We start from the raw sequence: 20,101 nt of genomic DNA on the forward strand, positions 1-20,101 counted from the left end.
CTGAAGAGGCAATAACCAGGAAGTACTGACTTAAGATAATTGGCAAAAGAACAGAGGTGAGATGAGGAGGCTTTTCCTTGCAGTGAGTTGATAAGATTTGGAATGCACTGCCTGAAGGAGTGGTGGACACATATTCAAAAGTGACTTTCAAAAAAGAATAGGCATTAGGCAAATTGCATAGCAGTTTCAAAGAGCTGGGAAAGGCACAGGTAGGGGAATGGAATTTAAAAGTCGGGATGTTTTGCTACAGCTCTACAGGGTATTGGTGAGACCACATCTAGAGTACTGTGTATAGTTCTGGCCTCCTTATTTAAGAAAGGATATAAATGTGTTCGAAGCAGTTCAGAGAAGGTCCACTCGACTGATGCCCGGAATGGGGGGTTATCTTACAAGGAAAGGTTGGACAGGCTGGGCCTGTATCCATTGGATGTTTAGAAGATTGAGAGATGACAGAGATGAGGAGAAATTTTTTTCTCAGAAGGTTGTGAGCCTTTGGAACTCCTCTTCAGAGAGCGGTGGAGGTAGTGTCATTGAATATTTTTGAGGCAGAGGCAGATAGATTTTTGACTTACAAGGGAGTCAAAGGTTTCTGGGGATAGGCAGGAATGTGGAGTTGAGGCCGCAATCAGATCAGCCAAGGCTAGAGGGGCCGATTGGCCTGCTCTTGCTCCTAATTCGTATGTTCGTACGCACAATGGGTCAAATGGTTTACTGTGCATCGTCATTCTGTGACATGAAAACAGGTTTCTTCCTCTGTGCTCCCTCTAGCTCTCTGGCTGGCTGCACTGTTAAATCTTCCTTCCCAACATGCCCCCCCGCACCCTGCCACCGCCACCCCCCCAACTTCCCAGTGGACAAAGCCTTTGATAGATAATCCCAGTCACAAAAATTTTGGCAAATATGAAAATTAAAGGGCAGTTAATAGATTTTAATTTCCCTGAGCAGTTGGTGGCTCTTTATGTTGATTTATTTATGTTAACTGTGTCCAGTAACTTCTGAATGAGAGCTAACCTCGCTAGCAGTCTATCTCTTTGATATAAACAGACCTCATAGTTAACTTAACAAGACCATGTGAGTTTATACGCCTGAGTGGGTGTGTACACATAATGAAAGGGTTCATAGATCCTAGAGGTTTCACTAACAGACATATGCATTTCATGAGTTGCTGATTGATGTAAAGTGGAAAAAGAAAGCTGTTTGTCTGGTATAACTGATGACTAAGACCACTACCCAGAAAGGACATGGTGTGTCTTCTACTGAAATAATGATATATATTTCTGTGAACCAGGGCTTCCATCGAGGAGAAATATGGGAAGGATTTGGTGTCATTGTCAAAGAAAGTGTGTGGACAGAATGAACTGAAGTAAGTTCCATAAGTGTATTGTTAAGATGAATTTTTCTGCTTAAAGTTATGAAGTATTATCTGATGGGGATTAAAACCCTGTAAATCACCTGCCAAATCCCCCCCCCAAAAATAATGGTTGACATGACACCACAGCACCGTGGTGACTCCATGATAACATGGGAAAAGCTGCAAGAGAAAGGAAGGAGATTAGAACCCTGTCTGAATCCAATGTCAGTAATGGTCTGCATCACATTCTTTGTTTCTTCGATGTGATGGGAGATGAGGGAATACTCTTCAATTAAGATCTAATAACAGGCATGGTATGTGGCAGATGGTATGGGGGAAATGGTTGTATAGTGGGAATGTGATTAGTAATCCAGTGGCCCAGGCTAATACGAATATAGGAATTAGGGGCAGGAGTAGGCCACTGGGATCTTCAAGTCTGCTCCACCAATTAATGAGATCACGGCTGATCCTATTGTAACCTCAATTCCACATCCCCGCCTACCCCCGATAACTTTCACCCCCTTGCTTATCAAGAACCTATCAGCCTCTGCCTTAAAAATATTCAATGACTCTGCTTCCGTCGCCTTTTGAGGAAGAGAGTTCCAAAGACTCAAAACCCTCCAAGAGAAAACATTTCTGTCTGTGCCAAAACATCTCTGTGCTAAATGGGTGACCCCTTATTTTTAAACAGTGACCCCTAGTTCTAGATTCTCCCACAAGAGGAAACATCCTCTCCATATTGGCCCAAGACCCCTCAGGATTTTATATGTTTCAATCGAGTTGTCTCTTACTCTTCTAAATTCCAGTGGATACAAGCCTAGCCTGTCCAGCCTTTTCTCATAAGACATCCCAACCATTCCAGGTATTAGTCTGGTAAACATTCTCTGAACTGCTTCCAGCATATTTACACTCTTCCTGAAATAAGGAAGCCAATACTGTACACAGTACTCCAGATGTGGTCTCACCAATGTCCTGTATAACTGAAGCTATACCATAACTATAACCTCCCTACTTTTGTGTTCAATTCCCCTTGCAAGAAATTATAACATTCTATTAGCTTTCCTAATTACTTGCTGTGCCTGCATACTAGCCTTTTGCGATTGATGCACTAAGACCGCTAGAGCCCTCTGAATCTCAGAGCTCTGCAGAACTCATCATTTAGACAATATACTTCTTTATTTTTCCTGTCAAAATGGACAATTTCACTTTTTCCTACACTATACTCCATTTGCCAGATCTTTGCCCACTTACTTAACCTACCTATATCCCTTTGTAGCCTCCTTGTGTCCTCTTCACATCTTATTATCCTGCCTATCTTTGGGTCATGAGCAAAATTAGCAACCATACCTTCAACACCTTCATCCAAGTAATTTATATAAATTGTAAAAAGTTGAGGTCCCAGCACTGATCCCTGTGACGCACCACTCATTACTTCTTCCCAACCAGAAAAAGACCCATTTATGCCTACCCTCTATTTCCTGTTAGCTAGCCAGTCTTCTATCCATGCCAGTATATTACCCCCTACACCATGAGCTTTTATTTTTTTGCAACAACCTTTGGCATGGCACCTTATCAAATGCCTCCTGGAAATCTAAATACAGCACATCCACAGCACATGTTACTTCTTCAAAGAACTCCAATAAATTGGTTAAATGTGATTTCCCTTTGACAAAACCATGTTGACTCTGCCTGATTGCCCTGAATTTTTCCAAGTTACTTGCTAACTGGCCTGTAGTTTCATGCTTTCTGTCTCCCTCCCTTTTTGAATAAAGGAGTTACATTCACTATTTTCCAAAACTAGTCAGAATCACAGAGTGCAGAAGAGGCTCTTCGGCCCATCGAGTCTGCACCGACATGTGAGAAACACCTGACCTACCTACCTAATCCCATTATCGAAGGGGGCGATGGCATAGTGGCATTGTCACTGGGCTAATAATCCAGAGAAAAGGTAATGCTCTGTGGACCCGGGTCCCCTGCCAAGGAATTTGAATTCAATAAAAATTAATAATGACCGTGAAGCCATTGCAGATTGTCCTAAAAACCCGTCTGGTTTTGCCATCCTTACCTGGTCTGGTATACATGTGACTCCAGGTGTCACAGCAATGTGGTTGACTCTTAAATGGCCCTCTGAACTGGCCTAGCAAGCCAGTCTGTTGTATCAAAACTGCTACAAAGTCTCAAAAAAGGAACGATACCGGACGGACTACCCGGCATCGATCTAGCCACTGGAAACGACAACGGCAAAGCCCTCCTTACTAGTCTCACAGACCAGTCAAGCAAACAGCCTGACACAGTCATTATCATGGAATCATATCTTACAGAACATCAACAAACATCACCATTCCTGTGCTGCCGGTGGGACAGGACATACCCAGCAGAGGTGGCGGCACAGTGGGATACAGGGGTTGCACTGGGAGTCCTCAACATTGACTCCGGATCTCATGAAGTCTCATGGCACCAGGTCAAACATGGGCAAGGAAACCTCCTGCTGATTACCACGTACTGCCCTGTCTCAGCTGATGAATCAGTGCTCCTCCATGTTGAACACCACCTGGAGGAAGCACTGAGGGTGGCAAGGGTGCAGAATGTACTCTGGGTGGGGCACTTCAATGTCCATCACCAAGATTGACCATAAGACGTAGGAGCAGAAGTAGGCCATTCTGCTCTGTCATTCAGTGAGATCATGGCTGATCTAATAATCCTCAACTCCACTTTCCTGCCTTTTCCCCATAACCCTTGATTCCCTTACTGATTAAAAATCTGTCTATCTCAGCCTTGAATATACTTGAGGACTCAGCCTCTACAATCCTCTGTGGTAAAGAATCCCACAGATCGACTACCCATTGAGAGAAGAAATTCCTCCTCATCTCTGTCTTAAATGGGCGTCCTCTTACTCTGAGATTATGCCATATGGTCCTAGACACCCCCACAAGGGGAAACAACCTCTCAGCATTTACCCTGTCAAGTCCCCTAAGAATCTTTTATGTTTCAATAAGATCGCCTCTCATTCTTCTAAACTCCAATGAGTACAGGCCCATCCTACTTGACCTCTGCTCATAAGAAAATCCCTCCATACCTGGGATCAACCGAGTGAACATTCTCTGGACTGCCTCCAATGCCAGTATATCTTTCCTTAGTTAAGGGGACCAAAATTGTTTACAGTATTCTAGGTGTGGTCTAACTAGTGCTTTGTATAGTTTTAGCAAGACTTCCCTATTTTTATACTCCATTCTTTTTGAAATAAAGGCCAGCATTCCATTTGCCTTCCCTATTATCTGTTGAACTTGTATGTTAGCTCTTTGTGATTCATGCACAAGGACTCCCAAATCTCTCTGTGCTGCAGCCTTCTGCAGTCTTTGGCCCGGTAGCATCAATACTGACTGAGCTGGCCGAGTCCTAAAGGACATAGCTGCTAGACTGGGCCTGCGGCAGTGGGAACTAACAAGAGGGAAAAACATACTTGACTTCATCCTCACCAACCTGCCCGCTGCAGATGCATCTATCCATGACAGTATCGGGAGGAGTGACCACCACACAGTCATTGTGGAGACGTGATCCCGCCCTCATATTGTGCTAAATGAGAGATGTTGAACAAATCTAGCAGGATTGGGCATCAATGAGGCGCTGTGGGCCATCAGCAGCAGCAGAATTGTACTCGAACACAATCTTTAACCTCATGACCCGGCATATCCCCCACTCTACAATTACCAGCAAGCCAAGGAATCAACCCTGGTTCAATGAAGAGTGCAGGAGGGCATGCCAGGAGCAGCACCAGGCATACCTCGAAATGAGGTATCAACCTGGTGAAGCTATAACACAGGACTACTTGTAGCCAAACAACAAAGCAGCAAGTGATAGACAAAGCTAAGCAATGCCACAACCAACAGATCAGATCTAAGCTCTGCAGTCCTGCCACATCCAGTCATGAAAGGTGGTGGACAATTAAACAACTCACTGGAGGAGGAGGCTCCAGAAATATCCCCATCCTCAATGATGGGGGAGCGCAGCACATCAGTGCAAAAGATAAGGTTGAAGCATTTGCTACAATCTTCAGCCAGAAGTGCCGAGTGGATGATCCATCTCGGCCTCCTCTGGAGGTCCCCAGTATCCACAAATGCCAGTCTTCAGCCAATTCGGTTCACTCCACGTGATATCAAGAAACGACGTAAAGTACTGGATACTGCAAAGGCTATAAGCCCTGGCAATATTCTAGAAATAGTACTGAAAACTTGTGCTCCAGAACTTGCCGCACCACTAGCCAAGCTGTTCCAGTACAGCTACAACACTGGCATCTACCCGGCTATGTGGAAAATTGCCCAGGTATGTCCTGTACACAAAAAGCAGGACAAATCCAACCTGGCTAATTACCATCCCATCAGTTTAATCTTGATCATCAGTAAAGTAATGGAAGGGGTCATCAACAGTGCTATCAAGCAGCACTTGTTTAGCAATAACCTTCTCATTGACACCTAGTTTGGGTTCTGCCAGGGCCACTCAGCTCCTGACCTCATTACAGCCTTGGTTCAAACATGGACAAAAGAGCTGAACTCCCAAGGTGAGTGAGAGTAACTGCCCTTGACATCAAGGCAGCATTTGACAGAGTGTGGCATCAAGGAGCCCTAGCAAAACTGGAATCAATGGGAATCAGGGGGAAAACTCTCCACTGGTTGGAGTCATACCTAGCACAAAGGAAGACGGTTGTGGTTGTTGGAGGTTAGTCATCTCAACTTCAGAACATCACTGCAGGAGTTCCTCTGGGTAGTATCCTCGGCCCAACCATCTTCAGCTGCTTCATCAATGACCTTCAATCCATCATAAGGTCTGAAGTGGGGATGTTCGCTGATGATTGCACAATGGTCAGCACCATTCGCAACTCCTCAGGTACTGAAGCAGTTCATGTGCAAATGCAGCAAGACCTGGACAATAACCAGGCTTGAGCTGACAGGTGGCAAGTAACATTCGCATCACTCAAGTGCCAGGCAATTACTATCTCCAAAAAGAGAGAATATAGCTATCATTCCTGGATGTCAATGGCATTGCCATCTCTGACCCTCCCACTATCTACATTCTGGCGTTACCATTGACCAGAAACTGAACTGGACTAGCCATTTAAATACTGTGGTACAAGAACGGGTCAGAGTCTAGGAATTGTGTGACAAGTAACTCACGTCCGGACTCCCCAAAGCCTGTCCATCATCTACAAGGCACAAGTCAGGAGTGTGATGGAATACTCCCCACTTGCCTGGATGAGTGCAGCTCCCACAATACTCAAGAGGTTTAACACCGTCCAGGACACAGCAGCTGGCTTGATTGGCTCCACATCCACAAACATTCACTCCCTCCACCACCGACGCACAGTAGCCGCAGTGTACACCTTCTATAAGGTGCACTGCAGGAATTTCACCAAGGCTCCTTACGTAGCACTTTCCAAACCCACAACAATTACCACCTAGAAGGACAAGGGTAGCAGATAGATGGGAACACCACCACCTGGAAGTTCCCCTCCAAGTCACTCACCATCCTGACTTGGAAATATATCGCCACTCCTTCACTGTCACTGGGTCAAAATCCTGGAACTCCCTTCCTAACAGCACTGCGGGTGTACTTACATCACATGGACTGCAGCAGTTCGAGAAATTAACTCACCACCATCTTCTCAAGGCCAACTAAGGATGGGCAATAATCGCTTGCCCAGCCAGCGAAGTCCACATCCCGTGAATGAATTTTTAAAAATTATCTGCGCGCTTGCATTTCATTTCAGTTATTGGCTTCCAGCATGTCCAGGGCAGGCTAAAGCGTTTACCGCACTTCATAGCTTCCCTAACATTGTTTTTGTCCATAGCATTCTCCCATGTCATTTGTTGGAGATCCATGATTGTTTGGAAAAAGTGGTAATTGAGTTGGTTTATTAGTAATTGTACAACTGAATGGCTGCTAGGCCTTCAGAAGGCCTACGGAGTCAATTACATAATATGAACTGAGATTATAGGCCACACTGTAGGTAAAGGTACCAGCTTCCTTGTCTTGGTGGACATAATGATAATGTGGCAGCTTCTGTCATAACTTCTTTCTCTATTGCTGCCTCACAAATTGTGGGTTTTAATTACCGATTAACTGGACCATTAATCCGAAGATCAAGAGTTCAAATGTCATGATGGCAGGTTGTGAAACTAAACTCAGTAAATCAACTAATCTGTGGATTAAAAGTGACTGTGATTGTTAGCAAGCAGAATTGGTTCCTTAATGTCATTCTTTGCCGCTGGACTGGCCTACATAGAACCCACAATATTTTGTTGACTCTTAATATCCGCTGAAGTGGTCCCTACTACTACTTTCTCAACCCAACTAACAAATGGGGAATAAATCCTAAGAACAAAATACTATCTGATGTATACAGCCATTGCAAATGCGAAAAAGGCTTGTTGCACTTTCAGATTAGTCCTAATGAGGGCACAGCTTAGTCTAACCCTCTACTCATATAAAGGGAATTTTATAATTAATTGAATAATCATATCTACAGGTCAAAGAACAACATTTGATGCTCTAAGGAGCATGGGTTTAATCATATATTTCAATGACTGTTGATCACTGCCTCTGCACCTATCATATCTTATAGTTCTAGCTGTTCACTCAGTCTTCTTTTTCTCCCCTCTAGTACATTGAAGAGAGCGTTTGATGTATTTAAGCAACGTAAGTATTTTCTAAGCCGTGAGTGAGAAGCTGGTGAACTGGCCCCAGTCTTCTGCTAATGTTGCTTTGAGCTGTATCTGAGAGCTGTTTTAGTTTGGATTCTGAGATTGTGTTGGCTCCCATTGTGTACACTCTGAAACTCCAATGAGATAATACTGTAGAAAGACAACAGTGCCAATTTATTACTATGAAGAGCTACAATTACAAAAGAGAGTATTGTTGAAAAAAAGAGACATGTTGAACCTTTTCATCGTGCACTCATCAGGACATTTTGCAAGAGCACCAATATAAGGGGAAAACAACAATTTATACTGTATGAGAAGAGTGCAGATTGGTTGGCAAGTGGACTATGATTGGTAGAGGCTTTCCCATGGAGAATGCACCAGTGATGGTGACTGTTTGAAATTTAAACCAGGCAGCTTGACCGTGATTGGCCAAGGCATTGCCCTCAGGAATGAGTCAGCGAATAGCTGTCACTTATTTTGTTTAGCTGAAACAGGAGCAATGTGTGTACATGTTCTATCTGACTGCAAAGAACAGGGCCCTGTGTATTATTATATGTGGCTTCCAGTACATGCAAATGTGCCACAATGTGAGCCTGACTGACAATCTTAAATTGGTTGTCAGCATAATTTTTAGCACACTGAGGATTATTTAGCAAATGTTGTCCAATCGCTGAGTCACATCTAATGTTGGACACTGTGTTTTGAGGTTTGCAAGCACAGGCTGGTTGGGTACAGTCTGTACCTTGCCCGTTGCGAACAGTGGCTGGGACATGCTGTTTGATACGATTCGCCAGTCTTTTGGGCGTACAGCCTACATACCTAGCATCAAACTGGCACTGAAATTCACATACCACATTACTCATTTGTGCGATAGGCAGATTGTCTTTTTGCCTTGACGGCAGCATCCTGCTAGTGCCGAATACCACTCGTGTTGTTACTGCATAGTAGCAGCGAGAAACAGCTAGCTTCACCTGTGAGATACCTTGCCCTCCCAGGGTAATCTGAGGTAGACCGGGTATTTTTCAGGGCCGAAAGTGATGACCTTAGGCCCATTCATGAGTTTGTGTGATATACAGCACAAAATGATCTGATCATGGTGGTCATCATCCCACACCCTATTTCAACCATCAAGCTTGCATGGTGAGCAAATGGCTTGGGCCCTATTTACATGGTTTCCAAAAAGACCAATGATACGTCTGCAGAATTTAAATCCACAGCTGCAAGTAATAATTTCCATACATGGGCTCCATCCTGCATTCAAATTCACCTTTGAAATGGAGTCAAATGAAACTCCCTTTACTTGATGAACTAGTTGAGAAATCTGCCAGGGGGTTCTCTACCATGGTCTACTTCAAGCCTACCTTCACTGGTCAAAACACACATTTGGATTCTTACAGTTCCATGTGCTATAAAATTGGTCTTATCGGCAACCAAGGCCCAAGCCATTTGCTCACCATGCAAGCTTGAGGCAGAAATAGGCACATCAAAGACATCCTGCGGGACAATGGCTGCCCTGATCACATCATTTTGCGCAGACACAAGCTGTGCTGACTGTGAGGCAAAGCAGACACAAATTGCTGACTGCGGAGTAAAGTTGCAGATAAAAAGGATGCATGTGCAAACCTAAATTCAATTTGAACTCATTCCGCTCCTGCAGAATAAATTGGGAAGCTGAAAACTGGGACATTTGAACCGTTTTGAGGAAATGGTCAGGACACCAGGACGTTTAATGAAAAACTGGTACTGTCCCAACAAACCTGGGACATCTAATACAGAAGGCTGCATTTTTGGCCCTCATAGAAGCCAGGATCGGAGGCGGATGGGGCCAAAATGTAGCCCTGCCAGCCAGGATGCTGGTTCCCCAGCTCCATCCAGCCCCTGGTCTGCTTTTGCAGAGGTGAGCAAGCTGATAGCACAGGTCAGATAATCAGTTGAAGATTAAAGCTGTCTGTAAGTCAGCCCATTGTGTGCTTCTAGTTTAGGCAGAGCATGGCTTAGTTGCTATGTATTGATGTTACTGGAATATACATGACAGCCAGGCAGCGTTAGCTCAAAACTCCTAATGAGCTTTTTTGAAACATGAATATGCGAAGGCTCGATGAAGCAGTATCAGCAAAATTTCTGGTTTCAGGACTACATGGCCATTCAGTTAAGCGTAATTTCATTGTACCCAGTGCACAGATGACGAAAATAAAGTATCAGCAAATATTGATCAGTTGTAATCATGGGCGTGCCTTCACCTCCACTCTCCCAATATGGTAGTCAAGCATTCTCCACCGATTCTTTGAGTGTCAGGCTGGAATCCTGGTCCAGGAGTATTTTAACTGGAGGTGACAACCCTAGCAGACTCGTTAGTTATACTGCTTTGTGGAGGAGGATTACCAACACCGATGGGTTGGGCTACATAGCCTAAATCTGTTTTGTATTTTGGAGATGGACTGCTTCAGTCCATGTCCAAATGCAGCAAGACCTGGACAATATCCAGGCTTTGGCTGACAAATGGCTACTAACATTCGTGCCACAGAAGTGCCAGGCAATGACCATCTCTAACAAGGGAGAATCTGACCATTGTGCCTTGACGTTCAATGGCATTACCGTCACTGAATCCCCCACTATCAACATCTGGGGCGTTACCATTGACCAGAAACTGAACTGGACTAGCCATATAAATACAGTGGCTACAAGAGCAGGTCAGAGGCTAGGAATCCTGTGGTGAGTAACTCATCTCCAGACTCCCCAAAGCCTGCCCATCATATACAAGGCACAAGTCAGGAATGTGATAGACTACTCCACTTGCTTGGATGAGTACTGCTCCAACAGCACTCAGAAGCTTGACACCATCCAGGACAAAGCAGCCCACTTGCTTGGCACCCCTTCCACAAACATTCACTCCTTCCGCCACCAACAGACAGTAGCAGTAGTGTGTACCATCTACAAGATGTACTGCAGAAACTCACCAAGGCTTCTTAGGGCAGCACTTCCAAACCCATGACTGCTACTCTCTAGAAGGACAAGGGCAGCAGACACATGAGGGTACCACCACCTCCAAGCCCCACACCATCCTGACATGGAACTACATCGCTGTTCCTTCATTGTCACTGGGTCAAAATCCTGGAACTCCCTCCCTAACCCCACAGTGGGTGTACCTACACCACATGGACTGCAGCAGTTCAAGAAGGCAGCTCACCATCACCTTGTAAAGGGCAATTAGGGATGGGCAATAAATGCTGGCCTAGTCAGCGCCACCCCCATCCCGTAAATGAATCTAAAAAAAAATTATCGTGTAATTCTTCCTCTGTATCTCTGTCCCACTTACATTCTTTGCTTCCTGTCTCTTTGCTTCTCTCCTTTTGATTTGGCTTGCCGAAAGTGTCAGTCTGCAATATACCTTCATGGTTTAGCTATGTTAACACAGAGAGCTGCTCTTTTACAATCTAACGTTAATGTAATGTTAAAGCACCATAGACTCACAGAAACTATGGGAGGAGGCCATTCGGTCCATCGTGACTCTTTGAAAAAGCTATCCAATTAGTTCCACTCTCCTGCTCCTTCCCCTTAGCTCTTCAAATCTTTCTTTTTCAAATGTTTATCCTATTCCCTTCTGTAAGTTATTGTTGAATCTGCTTACACCACACTTTCAGGCGCTGCGTTCACTCAGTGTATTTTTTTCCCCTTATGTTGCCTCTAGTTTTTTGCCAATTACCTTTTTTTATTCAATCATGGGATGTGGGCATCAGTGCCTAGGCCAGCATTTGTTGCAATGCCTAATTGACCTTAACAAGGTGGTGATGAGCCGCCTTCTTGAACCGCTGCAGTCCATGTGGTGTGGGTACACCCACAGTGCTGTTAGGGAGGGAGTTCCAGGATTTTGACCCAGTGACACTGAAGGAACGGCGATATATTTCCAAGTCAGGATGGTGAGTGGCTTGGAGGGGAATGTTCTGCCTGATTCTCAAACAATAACATCAACACTTGGGAATGGTTCACAAGCATAGTACCGGAGAGCTATTAATTTTGTGATTGCTTCATTCCTTCCAGAGATGGAGAATGTGGGACTGTTGCATATCCAGCTGGCAGGCAGCTTACGGGAAGAGATGAAAAAACTGGAGGAATTCCGGGAAAAGCAAAAAGATCAGAGGAAAAAGGTGATCTGGTCATATGTCTTTTTAAAATTATGATCATTGTCCTAATCACTCCCTTCTGTTTTCTTTCCCTCTTCCCTGCCTTCTCTTGAAAAGACTGCTATATTGCTTTCTTTTTTTCTTGCCTTTTTTAAATCTAGTTACTCTGAACTCCTTGCTTTAGACTAATATCCGCAGTTAATCTTGGCTTACTATGGCCTCATGAGTATCTGTATTGCTTCTGATATCTAGGCAAGTTTTTGCTAGTACACACAGGGTAATGAACAGAAACTCTCTCCTTGGATTGCGTTAACTATCAGATGCAGTCTATGTATCCATAAGATTCTCCTCCTCTTCAAAAACTCTCAAGTAACTCCAACAACAGGGTTTTAAGAACCCAATGCATTTATTGAATGATCGATGAATAACCATGATTTTAAACACATATTTACAGTTGATTTTGGAATTACCGATCTTAAGTTTTGTCCTTTTTGTTATTTTTGTAGCATCTAGCCTTATCTGTTGGTTTACTCTTAGACTTGTACTTTCCGCCCCTTCCTGTCATGGTCTGTTTATCGTTTCCCAAATTCCTCTCTTACCTTGTCTCTACTCTTTAATTTACCACATCTTCCCATACTTGATCCCTTGTCCCCACGATTTAGTTTAAAACTCTTTCTACTTCCCTAGTTATGCGATTCGCAAGAACATTCGTCCCAGTACGGTTCAGGTGTAGATGGTCCCAAAGGTACAGCCCCCACTTTCCCCAATATTGGCGCCAGTGCCCCACAAACTGGAACCCACTTCTCCCACACCAGTCTTTGAGCCTCACATTCATCTCTCTAATCTCATTTGTCCTATGCCAATTTGCACATAGCTCAGATAATAATCCAGAGATTATTACCTTTGAGGTTCTGCTTCTTAATTTGATACCTAGTTCCTCATACTGACTATGCAAAACCTCTTTCCTTGTCCCATCTATATTGTTGGTACTTACATGGACCACGACGATTAGATCCTCTCCCTCCCGCTGCAAGTTCCTCTCCAGCCTTGAGCAGATGTCCCGAACCCTGGCACTGGGCAGGCAACACAGCCTGCTGGTGTCTCTCTTTGCTGCAGAGAACAGTGTCAATCCCCCTCACTATACTGTCCCCTGTCCCCTAGTGCCACTACATTCCTGTTTGCTCCCCCCATTTGAACAACTTCCTGTACCATGGTGCCGTGGATGGCCTGCTCATCCACCTTGCTTTCATCCACACAGGTTGTGAGCACTTCAATCCTGTTTGACAATTGCAAAATCTGAGGCTTCTCCACTACTGTTAGCTTGGTCCCTTTACCTGCCTCACTGATGGTCACATCCTCCTGTCCCTCACTGCTGACCAAAGCAGGTGACCCCAATCTAAGAGGCATGACCGTCTTCTGGAACAAAATGTCCAGGTATTTCTTACCCTCCCGTATGTTGCACAGTGTCTGCAGTTCGCCTTCCAGATTGACAATCCTGATCCAGAATTCCTCTAGCTGCTTACACTTTCTGCAGATGTGTTTATCCTGGATCACCTTGGTGAGCAAAAGCGCCCACATTCCACAGTTGCAGCATAACACCTGTCCTCCCGTTGTTACTTATGTTATTTAGTTAATGTAATTAAATTATTATCTTAATTAACAGAGTAATTTCTATGTATGCTGCAATTTACTGTGATTATTAAATGCTAGTGGCACTGACAACTAAGAATTACACTTTTCTTAACTACACAGGTGTGTGTTTTAGGTGTTTACTTTAATTATTTTAATTTTAAAGTTTTAGTTCTATTTTACTTATGGAACTACCTTGACTCCTGTGTCCTAAACTGGCTACTAACACACTGTCCCTAACACTAAGCACTTACCAGCCAATCAACTTACAAAAGTACAGTGTCTACACTATTTTAAACCCTAGGAAGGGAATAAACTTTAGCCACTTACTAAATACTCACCAGACACCCACCAGACAGCTAGCATCTTCTCCAATCAAACTGCTTCTTTGTTTTAAATCTCCCGACTGCCTCTCCTCTCACGCTGTTTTCAATCTCCCGACTGCCTCTCCTCTCATGCTGTTTTCAATCTCCAGACTGCCTCTCCTCTCACGCTGTTTCCAATCTCCCGACTGCCTCTCCTCTCACGCTGTTTTCAATCTCCCGACTGCCTCTCCTCTCACGCTGTTTTCAATCTTCTGACTGCCTCTCCTCTCACGCTGTTTTCAATCTCCCGATTGCCTCTCCTCTCACGCTGTTTTCAATCTCCCGACTGCCTCTCCTCTCACGCTGTTTTCAATCTCCCAATTGCCTCTCCTCTCACGCTGTTTTCAATCTCCCGACTGCTTCTCCTCTCACACTGTTTTAAATCTCCCGACTGCCTCTCCTCTCACGCTGTTTTCAATCTCCCGACTGCCTCTCCTCTCGCGCTGTTTTCAATCTCCCGACTGCTTCTCCTCTCACGCTGTTTTCAATCTCCCGACTGCCTCTCCACTCACGCTGTTTTCAATCTCCCGACTGCCTCTCCTCTCACGCTGTTTTCAATCTCCCGATTGCCTCTCCTCTCACACTGTTTTCAATCTCCCGACTGCCTCTCCACTCACGCAGCTCTGTATCTGAATGCATGTAGCATTCAAAACAAAACAGATGAACTAATAGTGCAAAGAGAAATAAGTAAATGTGATCTAAGAGCCATTACAGAGACATGGCTACAAGATAGGATAGATTGGGACCTGAACATTGAAGGGTATGTGACTTTTAGGAAGTTAGGAAAAGGTGGAGGGGTGGCTCTGTTCATTAAAGATGACATTAAAGATGACATTAACACAATAGAGAAGGATGGCCTAAGTGCAGTAAACCAGGGTATAGAAGCGGTTTGGGTAGAGATGAGGAATGATAACGGCAACAAGTCACTTGTGGGAGTGGTGTACAGGCCCCCTAAGAGTGATCACACTGTAGGACTGGGTATCAAAGAAGAAATAGTGGGAGCTTGTCAGAAAGGTATGGTAATTATCATGGGGAATTTTAATATACATTTGGACTGGAACAACCAGATGGGCAATGGTAGCATAGATGATGAATTCATAGAATGTTTTCGGGATAATTTAGATCAGCATGTTCTGGAGCCAACCGGAGAGCAGGCTACACTGGACCTGGTATTTTGCAATGAGTTAGGATTAATTAATGATGTCATATTGAAGGCACCCCTAGGTAGCAGTGATCATAATATAATTGAATTTTACATTCAGTTTGAGGGAGAGAAGACTGGGTCTAACACTGGTATTAAATAAGGGCAATTAGGAGGACATGAATGCAGAAATAGAGAAAGTGAACTGGCAATTTAGATTAAGGGATAAGTCAATAGAGATGCAGTGATGGGCATTTAAGGGGATATTTCAGAACACACAGAATAAGAAAACCTTCCAATAAGAAAGAAAAATTCCTAGGGGAGGATCCACTATCAGTGGTTAACTAAAAAAGTTAAAGATAGTATCAAACTTAAAGAAAAAGCATCCAATTGTGCAAAGGTGGGTGGCAGGTCAGAAGATTGGACAGAATATAAAAAAAAACAAAGAATGACTAAAATATTAAAAAGGCGGGAAAAATTAAGAGTATGAGAGAAAGCTGTCTATAGATATTTAAAAGAAGAGTTAATAGGTGAGTATTGGTCCTACAGAAAGTAAGCCTGGAGAATTAATAATGGAAAATAAGATGATGGCATGAATTGAATAGGTATTTTGCATCAGTCTTCACTATAGAGGATACAAGTAACACCCCAGAAATAGCTGTAAATCAGGAAATGGGAGGGAGGGAGGAACTCAAGAAAATTACAATCACCAGGGAAGTGGTACTTAGCAACTGTTGGAACTGTGGGTTGACAAGTTCCCCTGGTCCTGGTGGGTTTCATTCTAGGGTCTTAAAAGTAGTGGCAAGTGAGATAGTTGATAGTTTTCCAAAATTCACTAGATTTGCGGAAGGTTCCATTAGATTGGAAAATAGTTAATGTAATTCCTTTATTCAAAAATGGAGGGAGACAGAAAGCAGGAAGCTATAGGCCAGTTAGCCTAACATCTGTCATAGGGAAAATGTTAGAAGCTATTATTAAAGATGTTATAACAGGGCACTTAGAAAAATTCAAGGTAATCAGGCAGAGTCAGCATGGCTTTGTGAAAGGGAAATCATGTTTAACCAATTTATTGGAGTTCTTTGAAGAAGTAACAGGTGCTGTGGATAAAGGGGAACCATTGGATGTGCTGTACTTGGATTTTCAGAAGGCATTTGATAGGGTTCCTCATCAAAGGTTATTGAAGAAAATAAAAGCTCATGGTGTGGGGGCGGGGGGTGGTAGCATGGATAGAAGATTGGCTCGCTAACAGGAAGCAAAAGTAGGCATAAATGGCTCATTTTCTGGTTGGCAGGATGTGATGAGTGGTCTGCTACAGAGGTCAGTGCAGGGGCCTCAACTCTTTACGATTTATGTAAATGATTTGGATGAAAGGACTGACGGTATGGTTGCTAAATTTGCTGATGACACCAAGGTAGGTAGGAAAATAAGTTGTGAAGAGGATGTAGGGAGGCTACAAAAGGACATAGAGAGGTCAGGTAAGTGGGCAAAGATCTGGCAAATGGAGTATAATGTAGGAAAATGTGAGGTTGTACATTTTGGCAAGACGAATAAAAGAGGCATATTATCTAAACGATGAGAGATTGCAGAGCTCTGAGGTGCGGAGGGATATGAATCGCAAAAGATAAATATGCAGGTGCAGCGAGTAATTAGCAAAGCTAAAATAATGTTATCGTTTATTGTGAGGGAAATTGAATACAAGAATAGGAAGGTTATGCTTCAGTTATACAGGGCATTGGTGAGACCACACTTGGAGTACTGTCTCTCCTTATTTTAAGGAAAGATGAAAATGTATTAGAAGCAGTTCAGAGAAGGTTTACTAGATTAATAACTTGAATGGGGAAGTTATCTTATGAAGAAAGGCTGGACAGGCAAGACTTGTATCCACTGGAGTTTAGGAGAGTGAGAAGTGACTTGATTGAAACATATAAGACCCTGAGGGGACTTGACAGGTAGGATGTGGGAAGGACATTTCCTTTTGTGGGAAAATCTGGAACTCAGGGTCTCTGTTTCAAAATAAGGGGTCACCCATTTAGGACAGAGATGAAGAATTTTTTTTTCTCAGGGCTGAGAGACTTTGGAACTCTCTTCCTCAAAAGGTGGGTGAGGCAGGGTCCTTGAATATTTTTAAGGCAGAGGTAAATAGATTCTTGATAAGCAAGGGGGTGAAAGATTATCGGGAATAGGCAGGAATATGAGGTTAAAATCAGATCATCCATGATCTTATTGATTGGCAGAGCAGGCTTGAGGGGCTGAGTGGCCTACTCCTCCTAATTTGTATGTTCTTTATGGTAAACTAGGCTTTTTTTTTCATGTGCATGGATTACATTTCCAGTGTTGAACATATCACACAGTTTGTTGTGTTTGAACTATATAGCTTGGCCTTATTTGTATTAAGTTAAGCTGGGATGGAATTCCAGGTGCTGCTAGTTTATAAAACCCCATACACACTGCGGCTGAATTAAAGAGGCTACCTAATTAAACTAGACAAACAGCTTCATTTTTGCCACAACTCTCGTTTTAAAAGATTAAAAAGGTCTGAATTTCCAACCATACTCACGCCCAAAATTGGGTCAGAAAGCAGGACTAAGTTGGGTAAAGTAGCCTACAGCTGCCTCCACTTCCCTGCTGCAGACAAATGCTGGTGGGGGTCTGTGTTCCTGGTGATTGTCCAGCTGTTCACCCCCACTCCGGGCCCACTGAGAAAAGCCTGTTGGTAGTTTTTGGGGTAGCGTAGGAAAATCATTGACGTTTCAGGATGGATGAGCAGAGTATCGTAAAGACCTACAGAAACCTCAGCCGATGCCTTCCTCAGGGCTTTGCTGCTTATTTTCTCTCCTGGTTTCCTGTTCCTCTCTCTGCCTGTCTCCCTGTCTCTCTCTCTCTCTCTTTCTCTTTCTCTCTTGCATTGAAGACCCACATCCAACTACTCTGTGACCGGGCACAGACATTTAATGCATTGTATTGTCTTGGCGTTTAGTAAACACAATTTTTTTTTAAACTTAACATTGTGAAAAGCATGAAAAATTTGTTCAAACATGAAAAATTTGTTCAAACATCAGAAGAGTGGAGGGTAGTGAGAGAAAAGGTGACAGTAAGAGATGGCTGGGCACATGAAGGCTAGAGGCCTCAAGAACCAACAACTGTAAACTGAGGATCTCTGCATCAGAACTGGCTGCAGTTTGAGCTAGGTTATCCCTGTGCAGCTATGACACTGACAACGTAACAAATTACTGCAGATGAGACAAATCTAACTCAGCCAGATTCCACCCTATCAGCCTCTCCAGGTTAACATCAAAGTGACACAAGATTCATCTGAAGCGCCTTCAGAGACCACCTCCTCACACACAGCCTGCCTGGTCCTGCCAGAGCTACATGGCTTCACACACTTCATCCAGGTGTAGGCTCAATGCCGGGATGGGGAAAGGACAGAGTAATTGCCTTGATGTCAAGGTGTGAATTGACCAATTGTTGCACTAATAAACTAGCAAAACTGAGATCAGGGTGAAAATCCTCCAGAGCTATACCAGCGTAGTATCCTCTGCTAAACCATTGAAATACATGGATATTTGGCCCAATTAGTCCATGTCGAAGTTTACCCTCTGTTCGGTCTGATAAATCACAGAGTCATGGTATGCTGTAAGGGACTCTACTTTCGTCAGCCATTAGTTAGACTAGCCCTAGCATGTTCAGATTTTTATTTATTTTTTTGTGTATGACAAGTTGCCGAAAGTGCTAGCTGATAACGGCGCAATGAGGGAAACAGGCTGGCATTTTATGCTGCGTCAGTGTCCCTGCCATGCTGGTGTAAATATTGGATGTGAACCTGCCCCCGCTCTGGGAGCTCCCCCCCCCCCCACCACAGCAGACAATCAAATGGCCGGCAGCTCTCTGGTCCCAGCAGTGCCCAAGGGAGCGGGGATCACTGCTGGGAATGCAGTCAATTCTCAATACAGATTGTCACTGAGGGTGGAGGAGGGGTGCTGGGTGGTCAGGTCAGGGGGCAGGGGAACTGTGGGGGGGCGGAGGGGACCTTGGTGTGACCTCTGATAGACCCAGCAGGCCCGTGAAGAATGTAACCCCCCTGGTCCCTTATATGCCACCAGTCTGAGAAGTGCCAGGCTTCCCATTTGGCACTGGCCTCCGTCCACCACAGGATAAAATTGCGGCAGGGGTGGGAAGAGGCCCTTAAGTGGCCATTAATTTGCCACTTAAGGGTTTCAGTTTGCCGAAGGATCAGCAGCTACCCGTGTCCCCCCCACCCCCCAGCGCCACTGAGCCTAATTTTGCAGTGGGACAGGTAGGCATTGAAATCAGTGCCCATAGCATTGTGCCAGTTTTATGGCCACTGTCCGCCTGCCAATCTACCCATGGGGGAAAGTAAAATTCAGTCCAGAGTTTTTGGATCCTGAAAGAACAGGGTAAGCGACTGTGTATCTTATTAATTAATAAGATCAAAGGAATGTGAAATAAAGTGAGCAAGGAGAAGTAAGTATAAATTAAAGTGGGTGAATTCAATATACAGAAAGAGAAATAAAGTGGAAAGAAAGTTTGGATTAAGAGAAAAAAAAGGAAGGAAATTTTTTTTAACACCTCCAACAACAATTAAAACCTGAAGGAACGAGACACTGCGTTCGTAAAAGTTAATTTTCAGTGCCACAAAGGTTGACTGGCAATAATTAACACTTATCACACTGTTAAAAGGGTACTTATTCTGGACACAATTTAACTTCCTGTAGTTTAGTTCTTCTCTATGTAAATCTCCAAATACAGCAACTTCATAGCATTCAGTGCTGTTCAGT

At 43.9% G+C, this 20,101-nt stretch overlaps 1 protein-coding gene across 1 annotated transcript in view; it reads left to right on the forward strand.

The window, feature by feature from the left end:
- Positions 1-20,101, forward strand: part of pstpip2 (proline-serine-threonine phosphatase interacting protein 2) — a 137,685-nt gene that overhangs the window by 51,200 nt on the left and 66,384 nt on the right. The window contains exons 3-5 of the mRNA XM_078553198.1: positions 1,289-1,363; positions 8,007-8,041; positions 12,085-12,191. Of these exons, the coding sequence (XP_078409324.1) occupies positions 1,289-1,363; positions 8,007-8,041; positions 12,085-12,191 (217 nt within the window). The remainder of the gene's footprint in view (positions 1-1,288; positions 1,364-8,006; positions 8,042-12,084; positions 12,192-20,101) is intronic.

Source organism: Cetorhinus maximus, chromosome 1 (genome assembly GCF_964194155.1).
Source record: "Cetorhinus maximus chromosome 1, sCetMax3.hap1.1, whole genome shotgun sequence".
NCBI classification, from domain to species: domain Eukaryota; kingdom Metazoa; phylum Chordata; class Chondrichthyes; order Lamniformes; family Cetorhinidae; genus Cetorhinus; species Cetorhinus maximus.